Below are 19,346 nucleotides of genomic sequence, written 5' to 3' on the forward strand. Positions count from 1 at the left end.
GAAAGAGGAAGATAACCTAAGTCTTTTCAATTTGAAGAGAAGGCATTTTGAGAGAAATTGTCACGTGTCCAATATCGTACTTGCCCCTCAACAGCAGAGCAGATCAAGTGATATAGTTCTACAATTGCGAGGGACCTTGGGGAGTCCTGTGTGGTTGACAACCAGAGACTGGCGGGTGGGGGGCAGCTGCCCATCATCTCCACCCCCAACACACCAACCCTCCAGAGGTCAGGTAAGGGGCTCTCCACACCCACTTTTGGGCTGGCTGCCTCAAAGCCATTTTCTTGTGGTTTTCCTGTGGTTAGCCTCACCAAGGCCTCAAGTTGTGCCCAGAAAAGGGAACTGAAGTGGTAGCGGAGCCGTGGGTGGGATGGCTCAATTTCCCCCCTAAATGGCCAGTCAGTTCTACTTGACACCCACTCCAGCCCACAGGGAAACTGGAGTCAAGTCACTCCAGGCTCTCAGCTCTCCCTACCAGTCTGGAGAGGAAGTCCCCCCTCCCCAACCCCCTGACCTCTCTCCAGGCCCTTTTGAGCAACCTCTGCTCCATCCTGGACAAAATGCTTAGGTTAACATTTCCTCGTCAGGCTGCTGAAAATCATTGCTGTGTTTTTCTTCTAATCTTGGAGTTCTGGTCGCGTTGTGTGTAAGACAAACTGCAGAGCCTAGGCCGAGGCAGACAGTGCTGCGCCCGGGCCTGGGCCTGCAGCTGCACCACTTTACCTGAGTCTACCCAGGCAGGTACCCAGCTCATCCGTCCACCCAGCACAGGTGAACTGAAGTGCGAAGTTGGGCTGAGAATGGCAAGAGTTACAGCGCAGGCATAGGCTAGTGGCTTGAAAATGCACTAGTCACCCAGTGCAGAGTCACCAGGGAGCCTGTTCCCCTGGGAATCTGATGATGTAGGTGTGGATAGGCGCTGGGACCTAATTGGAAACAGGCATCCCAAGTGGTTCCATGAACCATACCCTGAAAAATGGGGTCGGAATTGGCTTTGGAGACCTGGGTTCCTGATCCCCGTGACTGTGTGCTCTCATACAAGATATGTTTTCTGAGATACAGAAAGTCCAACCTGAGAAAGAACATATGTAAGAAAGTTATCATGATATAACTGCTTCATATTATGTAGTTAGTATTATCCTTATCTTTTTTTTTTTTTTTTGTATTGAGAATTCAACCCAGGGTCATTCTACCTCTGAGCTACACCCCCAGCTATATTTTATTTTTTATTCTTGATTTTGAAACAGGGTCTCACTGAGTTGCAAAGGGCCTCACAAAGTAGTAGCTGAGGCTGTCCACAAACTGAGATCCTCCTGTCTCAACCTCCCAAATGCTGGGATTGCAAACATGCACCACCATGCCCAGCTCCTTCTTTTTTTAAAATTTTGAAATAGGGCCTCACTGAGTTGCTCTAGGTCTTGCCACACTGCTGAGGCTGGCATTATGCCTGCAATCCTCCTGTCTCAGACTCCCAAGTACTGGCGTTATTGGGATGCCTCACTGTGCCCAGCTTGTTGTCTTTTTTTTTTAAAAGTCAGTAGTTTGGCGTGAAGGAACCTACATCAATGGAGCCGATAGAGTGAACCTTTTACAGGGTAGACAAATCATGCCTGAGGTTTCAGTGTTTCAGCCAGGTCCCAGTAAACAGAAGAGGAACCCTAAAATGATCAAATATATCTTAACTTTCTCAGCTTTCTTCCTTCACCTCAATGCTGCTTTCTTTTGCTAATTTAGTACTCAAAGCTCTTCTGCCAGAGAACTGGCAAGCGCAACAGGACTCTAAAAAGAATTATTCATAGTTTTGGTGTAAGATTAAACAAAAATAAATAAATAAAAGGAAATCAAAGTGCTCAGCTAAAATGACTGTGGTTTTCTGTTTTATTTTTGCTTTGTTTCATTTGGTTTTTGATGATATGTGAAGCATAAGACCTCCTGGGTGAGTTTTTGAGTATCACTTGACTGACCACCTTTCCTGGTCATTTTTTTACCTTGCGATATTTACATGCAACAGAGAGAGGTGGTAGATCTGACATTAGGAAAGTGGCCTGTGCCATGTGAAAGTTTGAAGGCAGCTGTGTGGTTTCTAAAGGGCCCTACACGACGGCATTCCTGGTGGCTGCTAAACCTTGCAGCCTTTTGGGCACACCCAGTTGAGTGACCCAAGAGAAACCATCACAGAAGCCAGGCATGCAAGGCCTGGGTAGAGAAACCAGACACGCGTTCATTCTTTTTTTTTTTTTTTTTTTTTTTGCCTTTTGACATTGATGCATAGTTTATGTGCAGTATACAAATGCCCAGTGTATAGCCTGGTAAATGTTATAATATGTAAATGTTGCAGAATAAGATATAGGCCATTTCTGCAACCCAGAAAAAGCCATAACCCCTGTTCTTGGCCATTTATTATCATGTCAAAGAGTGACTTGTTCCAGGCTGAGCATCTGCATGTCCAGGAAAGAAGGTGGTTGTTGGGAGGGTCTGAAATCTCTTAGGATGCGGGATGAAAATCAGATCACTGAGAGGCCAACCGAGCTGCCCTCACCAGTGAGAGTTGGCTTCTTATCTGTTTGATTCTGTACTGACTCCTTGAACACATTCTGTCCCTCTGTGTAATGGTAGTGCTATGGGGCTGGAGAAGGGGAGCAGGTCCACCCTGGGTCCCGGTGGGATCTAATACAACTGACAAAGATTCTATTTACTGCACACACACAAGTTCTGGCCCAGCCTCCAGGACAAGACCCAGGTCACCTTGATTCTGAGATGGGTGTTCCTGACCTTTTTGGTTACATATTTACAGCCTGTGGGTCCATTCTCACACATGGTTACTCTCCCAGGGGAGGCTGGAGGAATTTAACTCTTGGTGGCAACTTTCTTCTTCCTGCTAGTTGCTTGGGGCCACTGTCAACCCTGTATTCAAGCTGAGTGCCGAGCCTCCGGGGTGGTGGGATTATTGGTTCTGCACACGAAGCTTTCTACACATGCTCCTTCTTAAACTTTCCCACACACCTTCAGGGAAGGCATAACACAAGGGGGAAATTAGACTCAGAGAGATTAAACTGAATTGCCCAAGGCCACAGAGCTGGTAAACGGGCAAGCCTGGGGATGCTGGCAAGTCAGAGGAACTTGGAGGCCACGCTCCATCCCTCCAGAAGAGCCACAGAGAGTAATTCAGCTAAGTTTCTGCCAACGCACTGCTAAGCCTACTGCTTATTCATTCATTGCTTCAGCGAGCTTTTGGCCACCACAGAATGAAATCTGGAACTCCCACCTCCGGGCGCCTTTACACAAGGAGACACTTGATGTGGGAAAATTCATTAGGACACAGTGGGTCTTTCAGGGTCAGAGTGGCAGCTCTGTCCCAGGACTCGTCAAGTCATCGCAAGTTCTATTCTTGGTTTAAATGTCGACGAGCTGTGTGACTTCTTTGAGCCTCAGCTATGAAAGGAGCGAGCTTTGGGGGTTTCTCTGGGGAACGCAGAAAGCTTGCTCTGCTCTCACGATGAGCGCACACTAGTGCCCCTAACTAATCCAGGTTAACCTGTTATTCCTCTTAACATTCTTCTCCCTGCAATGGTGAGGTAAAAGAGAGACGCCACCTCTTACAAGATGAGGGAAGAGGGGTCCCTGCAAACACGCCATTACGTAACCTTATTAGATTATCAGGAGAAGCGCTAGGCGGTTGGCCCAGTGCCCGGGCCAGAATATTCACTCACTAAATATGTGTTGAATTGAATTAAATTAGAATAATTGAATGAACACTGGATTAAGAGGGATATTCTCTCTGATAAAAAATGGATTTGTATCCTTGGATACCTTAGGGTATCTGGAAACTGAAATAGAAAATTGGAAGCAACTAGGTGGATATGATATCAGAATGAAACTGAAGATGGGCCAACCATACACTAAGCGCAAGTTCTATTTATTAGCTTTGTGATTTTAGGCAAGTTCCCTCACTCTCACTCTCTCTCTCTTTTTTTTTTTTTTTTTTTTTTTTGCATGTCTGGGGATGATGGAACCCAGAGGCATTTGACCTCCGAGCTACACCCCCTGCCCAATTTTTTATTCTTTATTTTTAATTTAATTTTTTTGTGTGTGGGTCTGGAGATGGAACCCAGGGGCATTCGACCTCCGAGCTACACCCCCTGCCCTATTTTTTATTCTTTATTTTGAAACCAGGTCTCACTGAGTTGCAGAGGGCCTCACTAAGTAGATGAGGCTGTCCACGAACCGCGATCCTCTGGTCTCAGCCTCCTGAATGCTGGGATTACAAGCGTGCGCCACCATGCCTGGCTTATTCTTTATTTTGAAACAGGATCACACTGAGTTGTGAAGGTCCTCACTAAGCAGCTGAGGCTGTCCGCGAACTGCGATCCTCTGGTCTCAGCCTTCCAAATGCTGGGATTACAAGCGTGTGCCACCACGCCCGTCTCTCTCTCTCTCTCTCTCTCTTTATTTATTTATTTTATTTTATTTTTTTTTTAGTACTGGGGATGGAACCCAGGGGCATTCTACCTCTGAACTATACCCTCAGCCCTACTTTTATCTCTCTCTCTTTCTTTCTTTTTCTCTTTCTTTCTTTTTCTCTCTCTCTTTCTTTCTTTCTTTTCTTTCTTTCTGTGGTACTTGGGTGGAACCCAAAGGCTTTCTACCTCCAGGCTATACTCCCAGACCTATTTTATATTTTATTTGGAAGCAGGGTCTCACTAAGTTGCTGAGAGCCTCACTAAGTAGCTGAGGCTGGCTTCGAACCTGTGTGATTCTCCTGTCTCAGCCTCCCAAGCACAGGGATTACAAGCATGTGCCACCATGTCCGGCTTTTTTTTTGTTTATTTTGAAACAGGGTCTCACTGAATTGCAAAGGGCCTCACTAAGTAGCTGAGGCTGTCCGCGAACAATGATCCTCCCGTCTCAGCCTCCGAATGCTGGGATTACAAGTGTGCACCACCACGCCCAGCTCTCTTAATGCCTTTGAGGCTCAGCCTACTCTGAAATGTTCTATTTGGGCGGGGGGGGGGGGGGAACAAAACTTTGAAACCATGTGTATTAGTTTCCTCAGGCTGACATAACAAATTACCACAAACTATGTGGCTTAAAACAAAAATTCACTAGAGGCGAGGGATCTGAAATGCAACGCGTGGCCAGGGTTGGTTCCTGTTGGAGGGCCTGGGTGGCTGCTCCTGCCTCTGAGGTGGTGGTGGTTGCTGGCAATCCACGGTGTCACTTAGCTCATCAGATGCATCGTTCCAGTCTCTGCTGTTATCCTCAGGTGGCTCTTCCCTGAGTGTCTCCATCTGTGTGTCCCAGTCTCTTTTTGGAAAGATACTAATCAGGCTGAGACAGGAGGATCACAGTTCGAGGACAGCCTCAGCTACTTAGTGAGGCCCTTTGCAACTCAGTGAGACCCTGTTTCAAAATGAAGAGTAAAAAATAGGGCTAGTGGTATAGCTTGGAGGTAGAATGCCCATGGGTTCCACACCCCCAGTACCACAAAAGAAAGAAAGAAAGAAAGAAAGAAAGAAAGAAAGAAAGAAAGAAAGAAAGAAAGAAAGAAGAGAGAAGAGAGAGAAGAGAGAGAGAGAGAGAAAAGAAAAGAAGAGAAAAGAAAGATACTAGTCATATTGGTTATGGCTGCCGTAATCCAGTATGTCCTTGACCCTCTTTCCAAATGAGGTTACATTCTTGGGTTCTGAGAGGACATGAATTTGGAAGATGTACTGTTCAAATCACATTACAAATGGTAAGATCCTACTTGATCCTGATCTAGTTATAGATCAGATCTACCTGATCTACCCATATGATCTACCTATAGATATACCTATACCTTAAAAGATCAACCATGACGGTGTTATGCCAGGCAAAGTAAAGTTACAAGTGGATAAATGCTTTAGGAGTCCCATTTATATGCGGTATCTAGAATAGTCAAAGAGAGAGAGAGAGAGAGTAGAAGGGCTGTTGTCTGAGGCTGGAGGGAGGGATGAGTACATCCTGTTTATGGGTACAGCATGTTCATTCTTTTTCTTTTTCTTTCTTTCTTTCTTTCTTTCTTTCTTTTTTTTTTTTTTTTGGTGGTACTGGGGTTCCTGGAAGCCCTTCTATCTCTGGACTACACTCCCAGACCTATTTTTTTCTTTTTTTTTTTTTTTTTTTTTGGTGGTGGTACTGGGGTTCCTGGAAGCCCTTCTACCTCCGGGCTACACTCCCATACCTATTTTTACATTTTTACTTGGAAACAGGGTCTCCTAAGCCAGCGTGCATGGCTGGCTTTGAACCTGCGCGATCCTCCTGTCTCTGCCTCCCAAGCGCGGGGATTACAAGCGTGCACCACCACGCCCAGCTATTTTTTTCTATATATATTTTTGAAACAGGGTCTCTTACTCCAGCGTGGCTGGCTTCGAACCTGCGCGATCCTCCTGTCTCTGCCTCCCAAGCGTGGAGATTACAAGCGTGCGCCACCACGCCCGGTTACAGCATGATCATTCTGTAAAATGGCAGAAATTCTGAAGATGGGTTGCACAAGAATGGGAATTTACTTAATATTCCTGAATTGTACACTGAAGCACAGCCTAGATGGTATAACGTTATACATCTCTTACCACAATAAAAAAAATTAAAAATATAATAATCACTCATGGGCTAAGTAGAAATTGAATACCTGTTATAGCATATCTCTGTTTTGTCTTAAGGAAACTGTGTTCTGCCTTTCAAAGAGCCCTTTGCCGGGAGAGTCCTTTGTGACCGGTGCCTGTCTGAGCATGGGTGTTTCACTGTATTCTTTATCTTGTTCTTCTCCAATGCCCTCAGCTACAACCTGGGCAGTGGTGTGGCAGTCATCATGGTGAATGGCTCCTTCGACGATGGCCGGTGGCACCGGGTCAAGGCTGTCAGGTGAGCGCTAGCCCCCAGGGCACAAGCCGGGCTGAGCTTAGCGGATATGTGTCCAGTTCTCCTTTGGTTCCACTGTCTGATTCCCCATCCTCACCTGCCTGATACCCCTGAACCAGGGAGTTCAGTGCATTTTGGCACCAAATCCCACCTGTGTTGTCTACCGACAATGCTAGAGATTGAACCCCACATCTGTACCACATGGTGACCTTTTGAAGAAAAATCTGGGGGGATAGTCAGCTGGGGTGGGGCTCAGAAATCTAGTGAGATGAGATTTCAGGTGTTGTGGACTTTGAAAAATGCTACAAGCTTTATCAGATTGGTAATTGCTGCTTCTTTTCTTTCTTTCTTTCTTTCTTTCTTTCTTTCTCTCTTTCTCTTTCTCTCTTTCTCACTTTCTCACTTTGTCCTCTACATGGTTTACAGACCCAACTACATCTTTCCCTCCTCATAGAGGTAGCCACTGTCCTGACCTCCAGCCACCCCTGGGTGAATCACTCCTTTACTCTTCTTTATAGGTTTAGTTTTTCTTCCTATATCTGCATTCCTAACAGTACATTTTTCAAGAACCAAGTAGTGGGTCCAAACTTAGTAATTTGTTAGATAAAGACACACAGTGAACAGAAACTTTTTTGTGTGTATGTGGTATTAGGGGTGGAACCCAGGGGCATTCTACTTCCAAGTTACACCCCAGCACAATTTTTTATTCTTTATTTTGAAACAGGGTCTCACAGAGTTGTAAAGGTCCTCACTAAGTAGCCGAGGCTGTCTGTGAACCAAGATCTTTCTGTCTCAGCCTCCCAAATGCTGGGATTATAAGCATGTGCTACCACACCCGCTGAACAGAAACTCTGGTTGCAGTTCCCTAAGAATTTGCCATTACCCTTACTGGGGAACTCAGTGGGCAAAGTGAGAAGTAAAGCCTGGGAAACATGGGGCTCAGCGTGGCCAATTTCCCCATCAGCTCACAGATAGGCTATGGTGGGAACAGCTGTGCTGGGTCCCAGCCCTGGCCGTGGCACCTGCCTTTGCTGGGTGCAAAGAAACAGAGGCAGATCTGAGCGTCTCTCCTGCAGGTGGCCTAGAAAGCACTTGAGACTGATGAGTAGTGATTTTGATGAAGCCCCAACTCATTGACAAAAGAAATGTTTTCCCATAATGAATACTCACTCAAATCTCCAATTTGCTCTAAGGATATAAGTCAAAATAACAGAGTCCCACCTAATTTCCAAATACTCCAATTGGATGATGAATGGATCCGTGGATTCTGAATTCCTCAGTTCTCTCTGTGATCCATTTTTAAAAGGATTTGCACAAAGACATCCGAAGCAATAGGAGATGCTTCTGTTCTTACTCCATCCCTACAATCCCCACCCTGGGCACATCAGAGAATACCCTGCCCTCAGCTTCTGCGGGTAGATACGGTTGGTAAAATACTCATGCATTGTGCATGGATTTTAAAGCTTTCACAATGGTTATGGTTTAGCTATATATATCAAGATACACACTGATGGGGAGACCAGGTCTTTCTAGACATCTAAGGAAACGGGCACTAAATGACTTGTCCAAGACTACACAACTGTTGCAAGCAGACCCTAGATCAAAGCCCTTCCCATCCCACCCCATAGTGAAGCCCACCCATAACTGGTATTTCAAATGTTTGAGAGGGGCAAGGCAGAGGAACCTTTTCCCAAAGAATTTCAGATGCCAGAGAGAGCCTCAAGTTTGGCACCATGCACACGGCTCAGCAGACATGTGTCTTCTTGTTGGCATAATGGATCTCGCTCTGAGTGGGTTTTAGTGAGGACTGAACAGCAGGAGCTGAGCCAGGAACTGGATGGGCAGGAAGATTCAAGCAGATATGGCAAGTTGTGAATAGATATGTCAAAAAGGGATGGTACAGATCTAAGGGGAACTGGGTCAAGGTCATGCCTATCAACTATGGCAAGAATTGTCAGGTGGAGATCTTAATTCTCTATAGCAGGTTCCAAGATCAGAGATAGGGAAATCCATAAAGTAGCTCCCTACGTGGGGCCCTGCCTGTAACCCTCTTGTTCTAGGTAGTCCTGGTCTTGAAAACATTAGTCCTAGCAGAATAGAGAAAAATTCTCATTTATTACACTGTACTCTCCATTAACTTTCATAGTGATCTAAGTTCTATATGAGGAGGAGGATAATAGCAATACACTTCTTTACCGCACTTCATAAGGAAAGATACAAACCAGGTACCATGCTCTGTCCTTTGCATGCATAACGTCTGATCTCCATCGTAGCTTTGGAAGATGGACCTGGTCCCATTTCAGATGAGGACTGTGAAGGTCCACAAATTTACTTGTTCATTCATCCATTATTATAAGCCACGTGCTATTCAAGACACATGAAATACATCATTGAAGAAAACCCACATCCTTGCCTTGACAGTTTTTTATTATGATGAAGAAGAAAAATATTGTGTATCATGGTTGAAGGTGATACCACATTTTCTTCAAATTTAAGATGACACTGATTAGAAGATACATCTTCACTGCAAAAATATAAAGAATGAGGGGGAAAAAGAGCAGGCAAGGCAAGCTATTAGGAGCCTTGATCATCACAGCATCCATGTATGAGAGTCTGAAAAAGCATTTTGAAAATGGGAAGGCAGTGCTTGGTACAAGAAAAAGGACAGAACAGAAGAAAGTTATTGAGAGCTCAGTGCTGGAAGAACTGCCAATAAGTGAGGCCTGTCCAGGCCTGGTGGTGCATGCCTATAATCCCAGTACTTGGGAGGCTGAGACAGGAAGATCATAGGTTCAAGGTCAGCCTCAGCAATTTAATAAGACCCTCGGTGACTTAGCAAGACCCTGTTTCAAAATAAAAAACAAAACTGGTTAGGAGTATAGCATGGAGATAGAACTCCCCTGGGCTTAATCCTCAATACCAAAATGAAACCTAAAACAAAAACAAGAAGCAAGCCCAGATCCCCGTGTCTCTGTACTATAGCATCTGCTGTTTGGGCTTTGGCTTTTCAACACCGTCATTTAGTATGGAACTTGGTACATAGTAGTGCCTTCGGACCCTTTTTATTGAAATGATTGAATTGGCTCCCCGAATGGTGCTTTGTTGAGTTTTGCTTTGCTTTAACAGAGATGGCCAGTCAGGGAAGATTACTGTGGACGACTATGGAGCCCGAACGGGCAAGTCTCCTGGCATGATGAGACAGCTCAACATCAACGGAGTGCTGTATGTGGGTAAGGCGCCTTCCCCAAGCCCACCAAGGCCAGGGCGTGTCCTTGTTAGTCCTCTGCTAGCCGGGGCTGTGCACCCCACGGGGTCAAATACCTGGAAATCAGGAAGCTGTCTAGATATTCCATGTTTTGAACTTCTGACTCATGGCCGAGAGGGCAGGAAGGGACTCACTTGTATGCTTCTGTGCTTTGGACAGATCCACCAGGAAAATTGTGCTTTTCTTGTGTAAAGAACAGGAACCTGCTAAATATAGCTCCACGAATTCTCTCTGAGGAAGGAGAATCTGTCCTTCTGCCCCGTCCCCTCCCGTCCCCCCAAGTAGAATGAGTAGTGTGCCTATAAGTGGCTTATAATCCACTAATACAGACACTGAAAACGAAAAGATACCTTTATCTACAGGTTTGGATTTTTGTGTGTCTGTGTGGTACTAGGGGTGGAACCCAGGGGCTTTTCCACCTCTGGGCCAAGACCTATTTTATACTTTATTTGGAAACAGGGTCTCACGAAGTTGCTGAGAGCCTCACTAAGTAGCTGAGGCTGGCTTCGGACCTGTGTGATCCTCCTGTCTAAGCTTCCCAAGCGCGGGGATTACAAGCGTGCGCCACCACACTTGTCAAATGCTTCATTGAAAGCATTTGACATCAGTGTATTTCTGCCATATACAGTGGTACATACAGGAGGGTTGCAGGTTCGGAGCCAGCCTCAGCAACTTAGCAAGATCCTGTTTCAAAATAAAAATAATAAAAGGGGCTAAGGATGTAGCTCAGAGGTAGAATGCCCCTGGGTTCAATCCTCAGTACCAAAAATAAAGAAACAAACAAACATTGATCTATTTATTTTGGCTTAAGTCAGATATCACCTGGAATGAAATGCTACATTTTATTGGTATTATACACTTCAAAATTCACTAGATACTATTTGACTTAAAAAATGTTCATTTGGGCCAGAAATCACACATGAGTTGTGATATATAGCCTTTGGCTGTATATCAATTTGATGGAAATCGACCTGTTCCTTCAAGGGTAATTATAAAACAGATGTGAGGCACTGAGCAGCTGGTTCTATCAGCCAAGATTTGCCTTGGCTGATGGACACTGAAGTGCACCATAGAGAAGCCCCAGCTTTCCACTGTCGACACCTCCTCTTTAGTTCACCCACCTTCGTTTTGCTTCCTGGCAGGTGGAATGAAGGAAATTGCCCTTCACACTAACAGGCAATACATGCGAGGCCTCGTGGGCTGCATCTCCCACTTCACCCTGTCCACCGACTACCATGTTTCCCTCGTGGAAGATGCCGTGGATGGGAAAAACATCAACACATGCGGAGCCAAGTAACGCCAGCTGGCCTCGCCCAAGGGACAGAGCCTCTGTCCTGAGAGTCCCCGGGGCCCTGACACCCTGCCTGACACCGCACACAGAGGCCCAGGACCAGGTGTGTTTGCTCTCATCAAGGAGAAAGTGCACCCTGATGGGAAACTGAGCGCCCAGATGGGAGGCCCCGGGTGGCCTTTCCTGCTGACACTCCCTGGGCCAAACCCAATGGAACGATGCTGCGTAGGAAGCAGCCGACTTTGTCCACTGAATGTGTAGTGGCTGCCAGAGATCACACATGGATGCAAATTCCAGAGCCTGTCTGCTGTAACTCAATGACTATGTTGTGATTCATAGTGCATAGGAGAGAGAGTGAGAGAGAGAGAGAGAGAGAGAGAGAGAGAGAGAGAGAGAGAGAGACACCCCACCGGCAGTATTAAAATACTTCTGTCCTTCCCTGACTCACAACACTACTGACAGCAGAATGACTATGTGACCTTGAACTTCAAATTTCCCACCTGGGCCCCTGGATTACTGTTCACATTAACCCTCTCACTCCTCACTGTCTCTGTGCTCTGACTGCTCCATGAAATAAAGGGAGGGGGAGATGAAACAGAGAATCGTAAGCATAATGTGGCCCCTCCCCCAAGGTCTACCTTAATGGGAAACCTTCACTTTTTATAACACAAATCTAAGAAAACCGGGCCCCATGATTTTGTAGCTGTACTTTTGTATGTGTATATTTTTATAGCGGCAAACTGTCCACACAGCATACTTTTGAAGTTAGGGCGGAAACACCCTAATTCTTAAATTCTAAAAATTTAATTCTTTCCTAAATTCTTTCCTAATTCTTTCCTAAAAATTTTCTCCCAAAGAGACTTTGTTTGGGCCATTTGTGGTGTCAGTGGAGTGGGACAGGTGACTTGAGCAGGTGACCATTCAACTTGGGGCAGTGACCATTCTCTTCCGGTAGAGGTTGTTGGTTCTAGGGGATGAATATGAAACTTTCCAAGATAAGCAGATTAGAGGGAACATCTGTTCCAGAGGTGAGTCGCTGTCATGGGGAATATCTGTAGTCAACTTGAATAAAGGGGATGAAGAAGGCTGAGCGCGTTGGTTCCTTCATTCATGGAGATGTTACTGGTTTGGCAGAGGTCATGTCTGTAAGTGGACACTGGGATAAGTGGCACTTCCGAGGGGTGGGGGACTGTGCCCTCGGCGTGGCCTGAGCATCTGAACACGACCCAGAGAAATGGAGCGTCTTCCTTCTGCACTGTCAGCTCTGCACCTTTGCTGTGCACGCAAGTGACCCCAGAGGCAGCTGGCGCCCTGGCAGCTCCCTATGACAGGGCTCGCTCGGGGAAAGGTGAGATGATCGCTGGCCCAAAGTGGAGGGAAATGTGATCCGGCTCACGTAAGAGCCTGTAACTAGTCCCAGTCATGACTCTCTCTCTGCAGCATTTATTCAGCAAAGACGTTTGATCTTTGTGCTAAGCACAGTTCAGGCACAGAAAGAATTTTAAAAGATGAAGAAGCTGAGCATGGTGCTGCATGCCTGTAGTCCCAGTACTTGGGAGGCCGAGATAGGAGGATCACAAGTTCACAGCCAGCCTCGGCCATTTAGGGAGACCTTGTTTCAAAATAAAAAATAATCTCAGCATAGTTTCCAGCACAATTCGTAATAGCCAAAATATGGAATCAACTTAGGTCTCCACCAACAGATGAATGGATTGCAAAATTATGGGAAATTCACACAATGGAATTCTACTCAGCAATAAAGAAGAGCAAAATCGTGTCATTTGCAAGAAGATGGAAAGACCTGGAGAACATGTTACATGAGATCATCCAGGCACAGAAAGAGAAGGGACATATGTTTTCTCTAATATGCCCAAAATAGGGAGTATTAGGAATACCAGAGGGACTCCAGATAATGAAGGGGAAACCTCAGCAAAGCTAGAAAGGAAGAAGGCTGAGGTTGATTAATGGAGGAGCTACATCTGAATATGTGTAAAAGTATGAATGTAGCATGGTCAACCTGGACACTCATTGTTGGGAGGAGGGAAAGGGAAGTAGTGGATGGGAGAGGGCACCAATCACAGTCTGAACGTATGCCATTTTTAATATGTTCCACACAAAAATTAAAAATAAAACAAAATAAAAATTAAAATGCAGCTGGGACTCTAGCACAGAGGTAGAATGCCTCTGGGTTCGATTTTTAGTACCACCACCAATAACATTAATAATGAATATAAAAAAATAAAAAATTACTAAATAGAGAACTTTGCCTCATGCCCCAACCCTCTGCCTCCTATCTTTGGGAAACTTTAATGTCTGGAATTCTTGCAAACAGAGGAATACTTGCAGTAATAACAACGGTAACTAGAACCCTCCTTCCTGCACCCCCCACTGTGCGACTGCAGTTTGGTAGACAGGGGCCCTGCCACCTCCCCAGCTCCCTGGGCTCAACACTTCCCCTTGGAGAATGACCTTTCCAACATACAGTGGAGTTGCTTTTAAAGCATATTTTCAATGGATTGCCTCCAGCCAAAAAAAAAAAAAAAGTGATTTTAGCAAAATATTGAGCTGAGTTGAAGCCAGAGTGTTGTCTTGCAGATGAGCTCTTGTCTGAGCATGTATTATTCAGAAAAAAATGCAGGACCCAGGGATGAGGGCCTGGGGGGTGCGTGTTCCCAGCTCAAGAGGGCTGGAAACGTTCCCTGGGTATGAAGTAGATGGGGCTGAGGGGAGGGGAAGATACAGTTTGGGATCGGGGTGTAGGGAGCCTTTAAGGGAGAGCAGCAGAAGAGAGGGACCCAAGAGGACAGGAGAGCCCTGGGGAGGAGCACAGAAGAGATGGTATAGCTCAGCTCTGACTAGGGCTTGTCTACCCTTTCTGTAGAAAAACCCCAGGTTTATGCAGAGGCTTGTGAGGATAAATACATGAGCCTAAGTCCGGGAGTTAGATCTTGGTTCCAATAGGCAGACAATCTGGGGAGCTCTGCTGGGCTCACGGGCAGCCCAGCTTTCTCTCCCAGTGGACCATGATGTTTTGCCGCAAAGATGCTGCCTAATGACCACGAAGCCTCAGCAGAGTCCTGGGGTGGCCAGCTGGGCGCTCCGCAGCCCTCTGCCAGGCTTCACGCGGTGGTCCTCTGGTCTCGGGTGGGCTTGCTCCCACACATGGGGTTGCTGCTACAGGATGGCCTTGGCTGGGATGGTGACATGACTGGAGGCTGCTCAGTGTTTCTTCCTGTCTTGGGCCCATGGGCTGGCTAAGCACGCCCACATCGTGATGGCGCAGGAGGCAGGAGTACCTGAGTAGAGGAGTAAGGGCTTCCACAGCCTCTACTTGGGGTGGCCACATGGCATTTTAGGGTGTCCTATTAGTCAAAGTCTGAAGAGACAAGGAACTAGAGACCACCTCTACAGTGACCCAGAGACCCCAACATGGTGAGAGGGTTAGGGAGATAGCTGGATATTACCAGACAGGGGACCAGAAGCCCATGCAGAGCCTTGTTTACTAAGACCCCTGCTTCTGTGGGAAGGGAGCTGAGTCCCTAAGGCAGGACTGCAAAGGACAACGGACCATCCCAAACCTAATACGGATGCGGCAGGAGGTGTCCAGAGAGAACAGAAAGCCCAGCTCGTGGAGAACTCCAGGCTGGTCCAACCCCATGCTTCCCTGTGGGTAGAGGCCCTGTCCTCTCTCTCCATGGCCTTCCCGGTGGGGCACTATCACTTGCTTGTACAAGCCCCCTGGTTCCCCTATTGGTGCTTTGCTTTTCCAACAGAGAAGCAAGGGCTGAGGGCCTGTGGCCTAACAGTAAATCTAACCCATCACAAGGGAACCTTCTAGTCACCTGGCAAAAAGCAAGGACCCAGAGGGGGTGAAGAATCAGGGCCATGAACAGGTTCATGTTAACCATGCCAGGTCAGGTTGAAAGACAGTGCTAGAGGGGTGAGGGGCGCCATGATAGCCATGCTGCAGGAGCCCTTGGGGCTGGGGCGAGGCTGTGAAGTGCCCAGTGTGGGGCCTGGCCTCAACCCCTGAGTCCCTGGCCTGGCCCTATCCACCTCTCCTACCTGCTCCTGATGCCCGCAGCCCTGTTGCTCTGAGGAGGGGCCAGCAGGGAGACAGAACTCTTTTGGCATTGGGGTGGCTGCCATGGCGAGAGGCAGGTTGCAGACAGCTGGCTGGGTTCCCAGGAGCAGCCAGGGAGCTGGGACGCTAATTCAGTCCCGTCCTGGGGAGGAAGGATATTGTGAGGCATGGGTTCCTGAAACGCTTTTGTCTCACAATCGGAGCTTGAGGAAATTCCCCAGAACTTCCCACAGGTCTGAGCAGGGCGGGGGCCGGGAGGCGGGGAGAACATTCACATGCCGGTGTGTTCTGGGCCATGAGCCTCCATGGGAAGGTCAGTGGGGTCTTCGGCGTCCCCACACTGCCCCAGCAGAGCTGTCAGGCCTGTGGGCCATCATTCTATGGCTGCCTGGCTCCTGCCCTCTAATTGGCTGCTCCTTTCCTGTTCTTAGCTCCTGGGTGGCCTGTCCAACACAAACAGGCCTGCCGTTTTCACGCGCGGCCGCCCAGGCTTCCCTGTGACTGGCGCCTCCTGTCCGCCTTCCCTCCTCTCCTCTCCATCTCGGCTCCGCTCTTCTCCTCGCTGAGTGGGAGGAAGGACCTCAGAGGTGCAGAGGTGTGCCTGGAACTGGCAAAGAGTGCCTTCCACTTGGAGGAAATGCTGCATTTTTCACCTTTAACCCAGAAAAATATGGTTTTCAGAGAGCTTGTTTTTAGCACTGCTAGTTCCCAAAGGAAGAAGAATGGGGAGGAGGAGGGGCCCAGCCCTCTCTGGGCTCCAAGGCAGCCCCCCCACTCCCCCCCAAGGCCGAGCTTCCTGGGAGGGAATTGCTCAGGGCTGCCTGCAGAGGCCCAGCTTCGGGGGGAAATAAAACCCAGAATTCCAGTTTCCAGTGGAAAGATAAGGCTTTTATGAGAAGGGCTGGACACAGCCTCAGCGGCTTCCCATCCCTCTCCCTGCCTCTTCCAGCTTCTGCGCAGCTGGAAAATTCACAGTAGCTGTCCCTGAAGAAGGTGAAGGTGGGGGTCAGGTACTGACCACTCAGCCCCTCCACTGAGATAGTGTGAGTTTAAGAAGTTCTCCAGCACCCTCACTCCGAGGGAACCCAGAGGGGCCAGAGCCCCCCGCAGAAATCAAAATCAGAATCCAGAATAAGACTGGGGGCTGCTAAGGCTCACCGCACAGTTCTTTTTCAGTGTAGAGATAGTGAGGCGCTCTGAGCCATCATGCCTGGATACAGACAGCACACGCTAGGGTGCAGTGGCCTTGGTTCACACGGTGCTACGGGTACCAAGGCTGCAGGATGCAGGCACTGAAGCTGCACGGCCTGGCCGGAAGGAACAGGCTGTCCTTAGGAGGTTCAGCTTACAGGAGGCCGCATGCAGGCTGGTGAAGTGATCAATCCAACAGACAGCCTGGACCAGGGCAGGCCTTCTGAGCAACGCTCCTCAGCCTTACGTCCATCCAAGCAGTGTTCACAGTTGATTTTTTTTTTTTTTTTTTTTTGGTACTGAGGATGGAACCCAGGGGCATTCTGCCTCCAAGCTACACCCCAGCCCCAATTTTTTCCTTCCTTCCTTCTTTCCTCCCTTCCTTCCTTCTTTCTTTTTCTTTCTTTCATTTCTTTCTTTTTTTTTTTTTTTTGCAGTACTGAGGATGGAACCCAGGAGCATTCGACCTCCAAGCTACACCCCTGCCCTATTTTTTATTCTTTATTTTGAAACAGAGTCTCACCAAGTTACGGAGTACCTCATTAAGTAGCTGAGTCTGTACATGAACCGCGATCGATCCTCTTGTACCAGTATTGGGAATGGCCTAGGAAGATTTAAGAAAGCTATGATTATTAATATATTTCAAAAATTGGGTGAGGGGCAAGTCTGTGCAAGGACTTGGTTTCTGCCTAAAAGCAGGCAACTATTCCAATGTAAATTAACATAGCTAAAAGTAATTAACAAGTCAATAGGAGAGGAGAACTAGGCCTTTCTCTAAAGACAGATCTTTGGAGAGGAGAACTAGGCCTTTCTCTATCTAAAGACAGATCTACATGATAATCTAGGGAGGATGGAGCAGGGTTAGACCTTAGTCCTTCATGAAAGGAGACACCTCGCCACACCTTGCTGGGGGAGGTACCTTACAGGGTTAAGGGGAGGTACCTTACAGGGACGTTCACTATGTCAGAATTATGCAAACAAGATGGAGGTCATAGGTATAAAAAGTCCGGTCCACATGTGATCCCTTTGGTGTATTCATTCGAGTCACCCCTCCATGCCAGTCTGGTATGGAGCTGTACCTATCCTCTATATTTCTATCTTTCTAATAAACTTCTTTAAATCTTCAGCAACTGTCCACGCTATGCATATTTATTCTTAGCTTAGGACAAGAACCCACGGTTTTATTTCTGTGTTTGGTCGTTTGGGGTTTGGTTGTGGTTTGAGGGAAAGTGTGTCCGGGACCCTAACAGGGGTCCTCGGGAACAGTTTCCCCACAGCCATATTCTCTCCAAACCATAATACTCTGGTCTCAGCCTCCCGAATGTTGGGATTACAAGCGTGCACCACCATGCCTGGCTTCTTTCTTCTTTCTTTCTCTTTATTTCTGTCTTTCTCTCTTATTTCTTCTTTTATTCTTTATTTTTTGTAGCCCTGAGGATGGAACCCAGGGGCATTCTACCTCTGAGCTCCAACCCCAGCTCTATTTTTTATTCTTTATTTTGAAACAGGGTCTCACTGAATTGCAAAGGGCCTCACTAAGTAGCTGAGGCTGTCTGCGAACCGAAATCCTCTTGTCTCAGTCTCCGGAATGCTGGGATTACAAGCATGAGCCACCACACCTGGCTTTTATTTTTATTTTGAAACAGGGTCTCACTGAGTTGCAAAGGGCCTCATTAAGTAGCTGAGGTTATCCGTGAACCGAGATCCTCCTGTCTCAGCCTTCTGAATGTTAGGATTACAAGTGTGTGGCACCACAACGCGGCCCACATAGTTTATCTTAATAATAGCCTTCCTCAAATGTTGGCCAGAACAGATGGCAGGGCCTGATTGACTTGGGAAGACCGTAGCTGTCCAGAAGACTGGATGACTTGCTTGTGGCATTGCCCTGAGGACACAGCCCTGATACTGCACTAGGGAACTCTTCTACTACCCTGACCTCAGGGTATTGAATCTAGGGGCATTCTACCTCTGAACTATACCCCCAGCCCTATTTTATTATTTATTTTGAAACAAAGTCTAAGTTGTAGAGGCTGGTCTCAAACCTGCGATCCTCCTGCCTCAGTTTCCCGAGTTCTGGGAATCTGGGTGTGCACCACCACCACCGTGCCTGGTTGACACCCTGCGCTCCTCCCCTTAGCTGTCTGGGGCAGTTTATTCATGTGATAGAGGGGGATTCAGGCACAGGCCAGTTCTTCTGTGGCTGTTTGCCAGTCTTCTGTCATACATAGCTCTGATGAGAGACTTCTTCGGAAGGCTCGTCTATTTTGAGGACCCTGCATCCAGCGAACCTGAAAGCAGACACCAGAGCTTTTCCACCAGAGTGAGATCCAGGCCCTTCAAGAGGCAGTTAGGCCTGGACTGAATTCTTTTCTCTTCTCTCCTTTGCCTTCGTCTCCACAAATAACCTCATAACTCAGGGGAGTTGTTGTGAACTATTTCTGGACACAGGCAGTATGCTTCCCCTGGGCCCCTGCCTAGCCCGGCCAAACTACGAGCTGAAAGAGCGGGGCAGACAGCAGGCAAACCTCCCTGCCTCTCCTCCTTCCCCTGCCTGCCTTGCTGATACATCTTTGTCCTAGAAAGTGTGTGGCTCCCAGGAGCGCGTACCCTTTCCTGGAAAGATGAGAGAGGAAGTC

At 47.4% G+C, this 19,346-nt stretch overlaps 1 protein-coding gene across 5 annotated transcripts in view; it reads left to right on the top strand.

Moving 5' to 3' along the window:
• The window catches only part of EGFLAM (EGF like, fibronectin type III and laminin G domains), a gene marked incomplete at both ends in the record, with an annotated part of 177,362 nt that extends 165,921 nt beyond the window's left edge, over positions 1–11,441 (top strand). For all 5 annotated transcript variants that reach the window (XM_080694810.1, XM_080694811.1, XM_080694812.1 and 2 more), the window contains 3 exons: positions 6,799–6,882; positions 10,006–10,109; positions 11,287–11,441. In XM_080694810.1, the coding sequence (XP_080550936.1) occupies positions 6,799–6,882; positions 10,006–10,109; positions 11,287–11,441 (343 nt within the window). The remainder of the gene's footprint in view (positions 1–6,798; positions 6,883–10,005; positions 10,110–11,286) is intronic.
• Between the last annotated feature and the right edge of the window lie 7,905 nt (positions 11,442–19,346).

Source organism: Muscardinus avellanarius, assembly GCF_963383645.1.
Source record: "Muscardinus avellanarius genome assembly, chromosome: 1".
NCBI lineage: Eukaryota > Metazoa > Chordata > Mammalia > Rodentia > Gliridae > Muscardinus > Muscardinus avellanarius.